This window comes from Chenopodium album, chromosome 1 (genome assembly GCF_948465745.1).
Source record: "Chenopodium album chromosome 1, dcCheAlbu1.1, whole genome shotgun sequence".
Classification (NCBI taxonomy): domain Eukaryota; kingdom Viridiplantae; phylum Streptophyta; class Magnoliopsida; order Caryophyllales; family Amaranthaceae; genus Chenopodium; species Chenopodium album.
The window spans coordinates 67,963,961-67,975,950 of NC_137834.1; the positions used below are offsets into that span (position 1 = coordinate 67,963,961).

The 11,990-nt window shown below is 36.9% G+C and overlaps 1 protein-coding gene across 1 annotated transcript; it reads right to left on the bottom strand.

Moving 5' to 3' along the window:
* Nucleotides 1–1,454: 1,454 nt before the first annotated feature.
* Nucleotides 1,455–7,772, bottom strand: LOC145634835 (LEAF RUST 10 DISEASE-RESISTANCE LOCUS RECEPTOR-LIKE PROTEIN KINASE-like 1.1). Its single transcript, XM_081686192.1, has 4 exons — nucleotides 7,130–7,772; nucleotides 3,321–3,388; nucleotides 2,717–2,929; nucleotides 1,455–1,484 (listed from the first exon to the last, which is right to left on the bottom strand). Exons 1-4 carry the CDS (start codon nucleotides 7,770–7,772, stop codon nucleotides 1,455–1,457), a joined length of 954 nt encoding a protein of 317 aa, XP_081542318.1.
* Nucleotides 7,773–11,990: the final 4,218 nt, after the last annotated feature.

Here is an 11,990-nt window from a genome sequence, read left to right on the forward strand (position 1 = left end):
AGGATCAACAAGATTGAAGGCATTTTGAAAATCCACCAATAACATAGAAAGACCAACCTTAGAACCACGATCCTCAATCAACCGATTCAAAGCATGAAGAATTGCCTCACCCCCTGAAGAAACCCCAACACCAAATTGAAGACCATCAAAGTAACTACCTAAAGACTGGCCAACCATAACAGCACCCACCTTCGAAACCAGACGCCGCCAAATAGTACCCACAACTATAGGACGAATACCTCCATCAGGCTTGACAAGTGGTGTAAGAGGAGCACTTGCAATATACTCTCCTATTTCCATAGGACACCTTCCAGCTAAAAAGAGATTAACCACCCCAGAATTAGAATCAACTAACTCATCTGATACAGCCACAACAGCACCACTCAAGCATACCATAAGGTGCTGAGCAAGTAAACCGTCCCTACCACATGATGTGTCACGAGGAAAACTCTTAATCCGATAAAAAACAACAGCAGGAGTAGTAACGAGATGAAGGCCATCAACAGGTATATCAGGCAAGGATGGAGCTGGAGAAGTAGGGTGTTTAGATTGTAAATCTGTGAGAGTGGCGTCATTATATGGAGCAACGCTTGAAGAAGAAAGAACCCGGACTGCAGCAGTGTAATGGCCATCACAAATCTTCCTACGACATTACTTGATATTGCGCTCCTCCAAATCAAGGTCCTCATCACCAACCACAGATAAAGTAGGAGAATCCTCTGCCAAAGTATCCCTCACAACCTGTAAATTACCACCTGGTGCACTCCAAGAACAAATAGCTCGGGAAATACTGTCTTCTTGATGTCGGCGCCTTACCAAAGACCTAGACTTAGAGCTGCTTCGCGGGCGAAAGGTTTTAAGGGTGCAAAGAGGTAACACTAACAAAGAGACCCAACTAGAAATATCCTCAGGCCTAGAGATCACCTTATCAAGGGCACGTTTCAGAACCCGAGAAAACCCCAAGCGACACTTGGGAGGTATAAACTTCACAGTACGAAACCCCTTGGAGAACAAACAATCAAGAAGAGCCACATCAAAACCACAATGTTGATCTTGCACCAAACCACCCATGCAATCAAGCTGAGCCGGAGAAGAGGGAGGTTGCGGCTTGGATAAACCATGAAGCACAAAACGAACAATGCCATATCCTTCATCTGGGGGCGACACAAACTCAGTCACACTATGTCGACACTTAGTACAATGCATATGCGTTCTGAAGAAAACCCCACATAACTAAATTCCTATACTCGAAAAAGGAACTTCAGCCTCATTATAAACAGCTAAATTAGAAGAAAGAGAATGTCGTGTGATATCTCGCGCAGTAATACAAAATGACTATAAAAAAGATGCTTGATAAGGGAAATTTTAATAAGGCCATTGCCCCTTCCATCTTGACAACCACTAAGACCCACAAAAGGGCAATGAAACTGCACCCTTGCAGTTGACGTAGTTACTCAAACCGCATGAATAGGAACAAGCTTTTGCTGAAAAAAGAACCCAAACAGAAAAAAAAATGATCCAGGATAAAAGCACCCAAGCTGACACGTTGCCACCCGCTATATCTGCCACATGAACCACTTAAATGTTGCCTGAAAACTGAACTTAAAATACCAGAAAAACGAGCCAAAAACTGACCAAAAAACCAGATCAAAATCGAACCTTAACTAAAGCAAAAACGCCCAGCAACTGCCATAAATATGGAGGAAAATTAACCCAAAAGAGACTCATGATGGAAACTGCAAGAAATCAGCCCTTAAATTGCATGTAATCAGCACCGGAAAACCTCTGCAACCCTAGAAAACAGCACAAAAAAAATACCGAAAATGGACCCGAATCTACACTAAAACTGCACCAAAAAACCTTGGAAAAGGCTGAGAATTTCGCTAGAAAAACGTACCCCAATTAAGCGTGTAACCACCACCACACAACGCCGAAAACACCTGCAAATTGCGCCCGGAAGGAAGGCGAGAACTAGACGTAGCCGCTGCCTAAAAAGTAGCCCGAAACCGCCTGATTAACACCTTAAAACGCACCCCAAATCGAGATAACTAACCCAATATTCCGCCTGAAACCGCTAGCAAACTAAATCGCCTCTAAGATGCCTTAGCCGGAACTGTATGAGTAGCGATTACGTTGCCGAAATCCGCCAGAAAAGTTGCTTGAAGATGACTGTGGAACCTGCCCTAATCGCCTCTAACCTAGAGAGATTATTATTATTATTATTATTATTATTATAACAAAAAAACCTACAAAGTCAATCAATTTATAAGAAATTGGCGGGGAGCTGAGATACAATCTAGGCCTCCACCCCTCTAGCTATAGCAAACCCGATCCTATTGAAGATGTGAGAACTTGCACGAGCACCAATATCCCGAGTCTTAGAAAACGCCTGAACCCGCTTCAGCAACGCAATAACATCCTTCTCTAATTCCCCCAACGAAGAAAAGGAGAAAGGAAGAAAACCATTATTATTTTATTATTATTATTATTATTATTATTATTATTATTATTATTATTATTATTTATTTTATTATTATTATTATTAATATTATTAAAATTGTTATTGTAGTAGTAGTATTATTATTGTTGTTGTTGTTGTTGTTGTTGTTGTTGTTGTTGTTGTTGTTGTTGTTGTTGTTGTTGTTGTTGTTGTTGTTGTTGTTGAAAATCTACAAAATCAATTTATTTACAATAAATTGGTGGGGAGCCGGGATACAATCTGGGCCTCCACCCCTTTTGCTATAGTGAACCCGATCTTGTTGAAGATGTGAGCAGCTACACGAGAATCAATATCCTGAGTTTTAGCAAACACTTGAACCCGCTTCACCATTGCAATATCATTCTTCTCTAATTCCCTCAACGAAATAAAGGAGAAGGGAAGAAAACCATAGGTTATAGCCCTACAACGCGCCCCATACTTGTCCCACATCTGCTGAGCACGAAGTCAGACAACCCAGATTGTGTTAAAGGTGTAGACCTTGTCAAGTCAGCACATACATCAAGGCCTCTATCCCAAGAATAAAACAACAAATCTGCTGGTCAAAGAGCCCCGTCGTTCTCTCCATTCAATCCAACGTTAACCTCCTTTGTTGCTGAAATTCCAGACCGAAATCAAATATCAACAAGGGTGTCACGAAAAACGTTGTGTTGATGTTTAATACCCACCATCCGAGCACAAGACACTGCATGATTCCCATAAATATCCCCATCAAAAACCCTTGAAAAAGCAGAACACGATATCGAAATGGAGAATAAAGGAACACCCAACCGGTAGCAAAGAACACAACAGTAAGTCTTACCATTCATAGTCTGACCCAAACCTGATATTGGGACGGCTCGTAACCAGGCCGAAGTATGATCCCCCTGCTAGGGACTTCCATAAGGTAACCTGACACGGAGATAAGGAGAAAGTGGAATCTGCAAATACATTGACCTTCGTGAAATGTATATGCCAATGTCTTCATGAGCTTGGGGGCATCGATTTCACTACGGTTACTCATAAGGTCAGTCTCCACAATCCTATTAAAAAGACTAAGAGCACCATCGAAGACCGGTCCTAAACCAACAATACCAAAATTGCGTAGAAGCGTAGTCTGATGACCAGAAGATTGCAGACGCGACGCAAGGAAAGCATAGTGTCGAACATCACTCGCTGAATAGACACCTTATTATTATTATTATTATTATTATTATTATTATTATTATTATTATTATTATTATTATTATTATTATTATTATTATTATTATTATTGATTGTTTAAAGATTTTTTACTCTTTATATAACATTAGAAAATGTGTTAAATAGTATAAAATATTATTATCATCATTAAATATTAGTTATTATTATCAATTAATATTATATAGGAAAAATTGTCATTAATAATACAACCTTTGTGCCGTTTTTTTTTTTTTTTTTTTTTTTTTTTTTTTTTTTTTTTTTTTTTTTTTTTTAAATACAACCTTTTAATTTTTATAATATTACAACCTTTAGGAGTCTCAAGTTAACAATACCACATGTCGGTATATGATTGGCTTAAATAATTTTTTTTTTAATTTTTTTTTACTTTCTCCTTCCCCAAGCACCACCACTGATCCACCCCTTCTCTCCATCTCCACCACCAGTGCACCACTCGGTCTCATCCCCACCACTAGAACCGCCTCCTCCCTTTCCCGACCACCACTTCCAACCCCTACCACCAAGCCGAAATTCCCACTCACCCACCAACCAGCCGGAATTCCCCACCTCACCCAACCACAACTCCCTTCTCCCTCACGAACAACAGCCACTAGCAGCTATTCCCTCTCCTCGCACCAACAATAACAATCCCGCATCACCATTCCCCAATCGCACACCAAATCACAACCAACGCCACCAATTACTACCAATCCGCACCCCATCATCAATTTGCCACCAATTTCAAAACTTTCGCCCTCCACTGTTGATTACACCACCGTTGATCGATTACATACGTTGGAATTTGTGATTGGCGAAGAAGAGAGTAGCTAGGGTCATGGAGGATAGTAGGGTCGGGGTGGTCGGCGGTTCGGGGTGAGGGAGGTGGGCTGGTCACCGGCGGCTAGCGAGGGAGGGGGGTCGACGGGGGGAAGGGTTGTTGGCTAGAGAAGAGGTTTGAGAAGGGGATGTGTGTGGTGGTCGTTGGTAGGGGTGAGCGTAGCAGGGTACCCTGTAAAAATCTAAAAACCCGGAACCAGAACCTGTTGCAACAGGTTCCTAAAAATAGGACCCGGAACCGAAACCTGTTCAATAGTTTCCTAAAAATTGGGAACCGAAACCGGAACAGGTTCCGGTTTTGGTCCTAAACAGGGTACCCTGTCTTTCAAAGTAAGCTTAATAGTTACTTGTTTGTCTAGAGTATTTAATATTCCGTATAAAATTACAAATACTTATATTAATACCATTAATTAAACCTTTAAGAGTAAGATTTAAAATGAATAAGGGGGAGAGAGGTAGGTGAAGTCTTATATAATTTTAATATAGGGCTTTTATACTTCGGTTTAAATTATAGGGTCTGGTTTCATGTACCCTATAGAGAACCTATACTAACAGGGTACCCTACAGGTTCCGGGTCCAAAATTTTACTACCCGGAACGGGAACCTGTTGCAACAAGTTCCCAATTTTATTACCCGAAATCGGAACCTGTAGAACAGGTTTCAATTTTGGAACCTGCGGTTCCAAACCGGTTCCGGTTCTGGAACCTGCGGTTCCGAACAGGTTCCGGTTCCAAGTCAGGGTACCCTAAATTTTTGCTCAGCCCTAGTCGTTGGGATTAAGGGCTAGTTTTTTTTTTTTTTTTTTTTTAAATCTAAAATTATTTTATTTTTTGTAAAATAAATTAATATATACACCAATTACATGATGACAAGTGTCATAGACAACCAGTTTAGCAAGTTATAAGTTTTTTTGTCAGGTTTAAAATTGATACCCTCTAAAGGTTTTAATATTAAAAATAATCAAAATGTTGTATCATTAAAAAAAAAAGGCCTAGTATTATTTTTGACAGCTTTTCCTATTATATACAAGTATTAATTTTTATAATCTATAAATATTAGTTATTAGTAATAAATATTTATTTTAATTAAATATTAATTATTATTATTATTATTTACTAAGTAGAGAGTCGGGCACAACAGAGCAGCTCTAAAGAATAGGGTCTAACCCTTGCCCAATTGAGTAACCTCTGACCAAATAACCCCCAACATTCTTTAACAATTTTTTATTTGCTGTTTATGAAAGTTTGATTAATAAAATTTATTAAAAGAAAAAAAAAAAAAGTAATTTTACACAATAACATAGGCATTCCAAATGGTAAAAAAGATAGAGAGTTAACTTTCAATTGAAACGAGTGATGCAATATTAAAAACAAAGGAAGTACGCTTTTTAATTTTCAATTACCTAATCCCATGATAAGTTGTGACCTCTTTTCTGCAACAAACCATAGACTTGTAAGCTTTTGGCGTTTGCTTATAGGAAAAAAAATATTTCATCTATCCCAATTTAATTGCAACATTTTAAATAAAAACGCTTGTCGATACATATGTTTGACCATTGATATATCATATAACTAATATATAAAGCTAAACTTTTAGCCAGATCACGACATTGCGACACTTGACGTTCCAACTTTTCGCCAAGTGTCGTGCCACGTTGGAGCAATTTAAATAGACTTCATAAGATTAAAAAAAAATAGAATTTTAGGATAAAATTTTAAGTTTAGAATTTTATTTTCGATAAAAGACCAATATTTATGAGATACAAATTGAATTATAATTTTATTCAAAAAGATTATTAGATTATAATCCTTAAAAATTATCATGTAAATTTAATTTTTTATGTCATAATATTTTTTTTGGAGCGAAGGAATTAGTTTAAAGTGTAAAACATCTATTTATAATATATACTAATCGGTTAAAATACTATACTTCACAACTTATAGAATTTTATTACTACATAGACCTATCAATTAGGGTTGAGTCATGAGTCATCTGGGATTGGGTCACTTTAGGTTACGATTCAAGAAATGTTCAACCCTTACCCAAAGTTTTGGGTTCGGGTCAACTCAACGGGCTTTGAACATTTATCTTATTTAATTTATTATTTGTTTATTTTTTATGTACTAAATCGAACAATTCCACCAATAATAGTATTAGTCATTACATGCCTACTAGATAGCAAATCGTCACAAAGCACATCAATAAACTAATTTTGTACCAGTTTTCAAAAAAAAAAAAAAAAAAAAAAACTAATTTTGTACCAATGGTATATTTTAAAATTTGACGTATAGATTAAAAATTTTATCTTTAAATTCAATAAACAAACCGGACATCGCACGGGCACAAAACTAGTATTATTATATATTTATAGAAGTTATAAAAAGTTTATATTAAAAAACTATCTATTAAAATAGACCCAACAACATCTTACATGATTATATTAGCTTTTATAAAATAATTAAAAAAAATGGTTAAAGAGAGATATGTGAATAGTTTAATAGGTCAAATCTTTGCGAGTAATTTGGGACGGAAAGAGTATACATTCTAATAAAAACAAATAATAAAATATTAAATTATAAGCAACTGACTAATAAGTTCCTATATGATATATGTTACCTTGTTGTTTGTTGATGCACTGGGATTCACCATTCATGAGTTCCTCACAACGACCTCCTTCACCAATACACTGTGAACATTTGTTTGACAATTCTACCAACAGCTTTTGGGGATACAGAAAGCTCATGCAGTCAGAAAATCTGATTCCATCTTCTGAGTTATTGCTATGATAAATATTATAATCTCGACAATCAAGTATACGACGAAAATTGCTACTTCTACTAATATTGAAGGCCTTCCGACACTTCCAGAATGTTTCATTGGATAAGTTTGTGAAGATGAGAGTGCTAGATTTCGGAAGTGTAATGGTTTTCCTTTCAAAGTGATTGCATGCGTTAGAGGCCGTGATGTATAGAAAGTCTTCATCACTGACAACGAAACTTCTTTTACTTGAAAAAATATTCATAATCTTATACCAAGGTCCTGAAGATGATAAACCAATCGTCGGAATCGTATCAGTACAGTTGATCACACATATCCCACATTCGGGATAGAAGGGGGTGGTGAAGGGGTAGCTGAAGGTACCAAGTGTTCCACATTGAAAGCTAGATGGGCACAAATGCCCCTTTGGTTCTTCAGCTGAAGAAGTGAGTAGTATAAGGTGAGAAACAAGGAAAAACAGGCCAACGTAAGTCGATGGCATCTCATCAAGTATCAAACTACAGAGAATTTTGTGTCACTGCCAAATTGAAAATGGAAGCTTTTGTTTATTTGTTAAGAGTAAATGGATGATAATAGAGGGAATGAAAAGAATTTAGTGGTTGGAGGACTATAGTCAACTAGTCAATAACTGCAATCAAGCTTTTGTAGTCTTTTTTTTTTCAACAAAATAAGCTTTGGTACTTTTTTTTTTTTCAACAAAGTAAGCTTTTTTAGTCAATAAATAGCTTGGAGGGTCATTATTTATTTATTTTTTCCTTTTATAAGAAAGAGAGGGTCATTATTATTCAAATTAAAAAAAAAAAAAAGGAAAAATGATGTATATAGCCTTTAAGGCTACATAAAAGCATTAAATTTACACTTAAAAATCGTAAAATGTAATCATAAAAATATGAAGTATACACTAATTACACTAATTAGTGTTGATCTTTGATATTTTCTTAGTGTATGTCCAAAAAAATAATAATAAAAAAAAAAGAAAAAAGAATTACACTGATTTATGCGTCTTTTTGTCATGAATTCTTAATTTTATACAATTTTCAAGAGGGTATTTAATGCTTATATATAGCCGTTACGCCTACATATAACATTTAGAGCTGTCAAAAGCTGACCCGACCTGAAATACCGATCCTAACCCGACCCTAACCCTAACCCGTCTGAACCCGAAAAAAATGGTGACCCGAACCCGACCTAACCCGACCTGAAACCAACCCTAGACCTGAGTTGACCCGAGTATTTGAGACCCGAACCCGACCATAACCGACCTAGATAGGACCCGACCCGAATGTGACCCATAAATTATTGACCTGAACCGAACCCGACTCAAACACGAGAATGACCCAAACCCGGTTTAACCCGTCAAAACCCGAATTCAACCCGATCTGTTACTAACCCGACCCGAGGTCAACCCGACCCGTTCCTAACCTGACTCAAATTTAAACCCGACCTATTACAAACCCGACCCGAAATCAACCCGACTTGTTATTGATCCGTCCCAAATTCAACCCGACTTGTTATTGCCCCGACCCGAATTTAAACTCGACCTATTACTAACCCGAATTTAAACTCGACCTATTACTAACCCGAATTTAAACGTATTTGAGGCTATATGAGGTGAGTGAGGTGAATCGATGATAGAGATTTTGTCTAATTAAATCAGCCAAATGTGTTTTTTTTTTTTCCTAAATTTATCTTCAAAATAAACTTCCATATAACTACTTATAATCCTTTTATTGATCCGTTTTTTCAAATTTTAGTATTCACTTGTTTATTTTAATATTTTTTTAAAATGTTTTAAATTATGCAATTTGATTTTGAGGTTTAAAAAAAAATTTATTGACTTGAACCGAACTCGACTCGAACCCGAGAATGACCCGACTAGGAAATAACCCGACGTGATTATAACCCGCAAATTATTGACTTGAACCGAACCTGATAATAACCCGACCTGATTATAACCCGCAAATAATTGACTTGAACTGAACCCGAACCCGACTCGAACCCGAACAGGACCCTAACTCGTTTAAACCCGTAAAAACTCGAATGTAACCCGACCTATTTTTCATTCGACCCGAATGTAACCCGACCTTTTATTGACCCAACCTAAACCCGACCCAAACCCGATAAGATGTATGACCCGACGTGACCCGACTCAAGCATGACCCAACCCGAACCCGACCCGCATAGGTCCCGACATTAACCCGTACTGACCCGACCTGACCCGAGATGACCCGACCCACACTAACCCGAATCAAACCCGACCCATTTACCCGAATTGACAGCTCTAATAACATTACCAAAAAAAAAAAAAAAACTGCAATTAAGTAAAAAAAAGTACAGTAATTTTTAGTCAGTTCCTTGAAAAAAAAATAGTTAGTAAAAATTAATAACTTTAAAGAACAAATATAATAAAAAAAAATCTATACAAATAAGTTTTAATCACTAAATTAATTTCTATTTAGCAAAAATGAAATGAAGAAAGATCTTTATAAGTTGTCTGATTGTGATCTTTACAATTAATGTGAAGTGCATGAGGCCCAACAAGTTGGGTGACTTAGGCCCAACAAAAACGTGAAATTTTCAGAAAGATGATTGGGTGTTTTTGTGCAATCACAACTTTATTAAAGTACGAATTTAATATTGAAAGAGGGTTTTTCATTTTTCAGCTTCCTTGCTAAACCCTTGGAACACATTATTTTTCGTTTTTTTTTTCACCAAATACTTGTGAGTAATTCGTTTATTTTTCACCATATACCTATGAAACTTTTCAAATTTACCACATTCCTCCAAGTTTAACGGCAATTCCCCAAATGCACGAATGACTAACGGACATCAACTTCGTTAGTCATTATAGTTTAATCGTGCAACGTGGCGTCCACGTGCGCACTCCAATGAGTATGATTTTTTTTTTTTTAATGCCTAAAAAAAATTCATACAATGTAGGTCTGAAACGGAAATTATCATATTTGTTTCGGGTGTTTTTTGGATTTCCTCGGATACTGGTCACGCTCTTCTGGCAACGACTGAGACACCTGCAAAACAACGAATATCCCGTTGTCGGAATATTCGTCTCCGACGATCAAGTCAGTGATCGAAAACGGAAAAGGCTAGAGAGAGAAAGTAGAGAGGAGTTGGAGCTATTAATGCTCTTTTTCTTGTAATGTCTTAATCCACCCTCCCATCATAAATGATTGGGGTATTTATAGGGGTGGAACTTGTGTCCATTTTAGGGTTTGTACCCTAAAATTGCGTGACGTGATTGGCTGCGTAATCGGAGAACGCCACGTGTCGTTTTGGGGGCGCTGATTTGCGGCTTTCAATGATATCTCTCGGGATTTGGGCCCTGATATAATTAGGCCTCTTTTGCGTGCTAATTTCAGGGGTCATATAACACGCAGCATCTTCCTGTAGGGACACGTGTTACCCTCTCATTGGGCCACGTGTCGCTATAGGATTGGCCTGAGCTCTTGAGTGCTTTAAAGCTGAATGCGTGGCATCTTCCCATAGTGACACGTGTCACTGTAGGTGTCGCTCGAAGTGCGCCTACGTAAAAGCATGTGTGAATATGCTTGGCACTCATAGGAAGTGGGAATTAACATATACGGTAAGGGACACGATTAGGGACAAGGAAAGTAGGGAGCCGCCAACAAGTTTTTAAGGAATTTGTAAACTGTTCACGGATCGTAAAAGGCAACACGATAAAGGGACAACGAAGGCAACAACGATTGACCCGTGAAGGTTACACCCCATTCATAATCCATGAGATTACTAACTCCATATGGTTCAGAATCACGAAAGGAGGATCGGGGATGATGGTACGAAGTGAGTCATGGAGTCACATTCGCCCGTATTGGCCTCTACTCGATTCTTATAGTGAAAAATGATTCCTGCGATCTCAAAGGCATACAAACAAAAATCCAATTTGCTCCAAACTATTATTTAGCTAAATTGGTTGAATATTAATGCACACATTATTCTAAAATATTGGTGATCACTTCAATTAATAACAAGATTAAAAAGGATCCTAAACCGGTTGTCCAAATTATCTTATTAGGCGTGATTTTCAATTACATATTCCCTTTAAACATGCAATATAGTGATCATAAATATAATAGAATAAACATTAACATTGGAAGCAATTTAACCATAATAGCGTTAGTCAAATCAAATATAAAATAACCTAATCATGATACTAGCAATATAAAATAAAATAAGAGTAATTAATTTAATTAATTACTCACATTCTGCGCGTTCCTTTAAATTGCTACATCATGAATAAACTGTTAGTAATTTCAATAAAAAAAAATATAAACTAAATGAAAATTAAATTAAATAAAGATTAGATTTGATTTGGTCCAAACCCTCAGTTATTTGTACCTTTCACGCCTTGGTTTAAGGACGGAACCTTGGGTTAAGTATAGACTCCTTGGAGTACTTAAGGGAAGAATGGTGTAATTAGGAATATAGGTTTAAGGCTTAGAATTTGAGAGAGAGAGAGAAGGGAATGATTTTTGGTATAAAAGAGAGAAAGAGAGAAGGATTTGATGATCAAGCTTGTTGATGTTTGGAAAAGGGGTGATATGACCTCTATTTATAGAGAAAAGAAAGAAGGGTCGAAAAACAAGATAAGATCCGAATTAAATCGGAATAAAACTCGATAGACAACAGTTTTGCGGTTTTTGTTTTTATCATATCTTTTGAT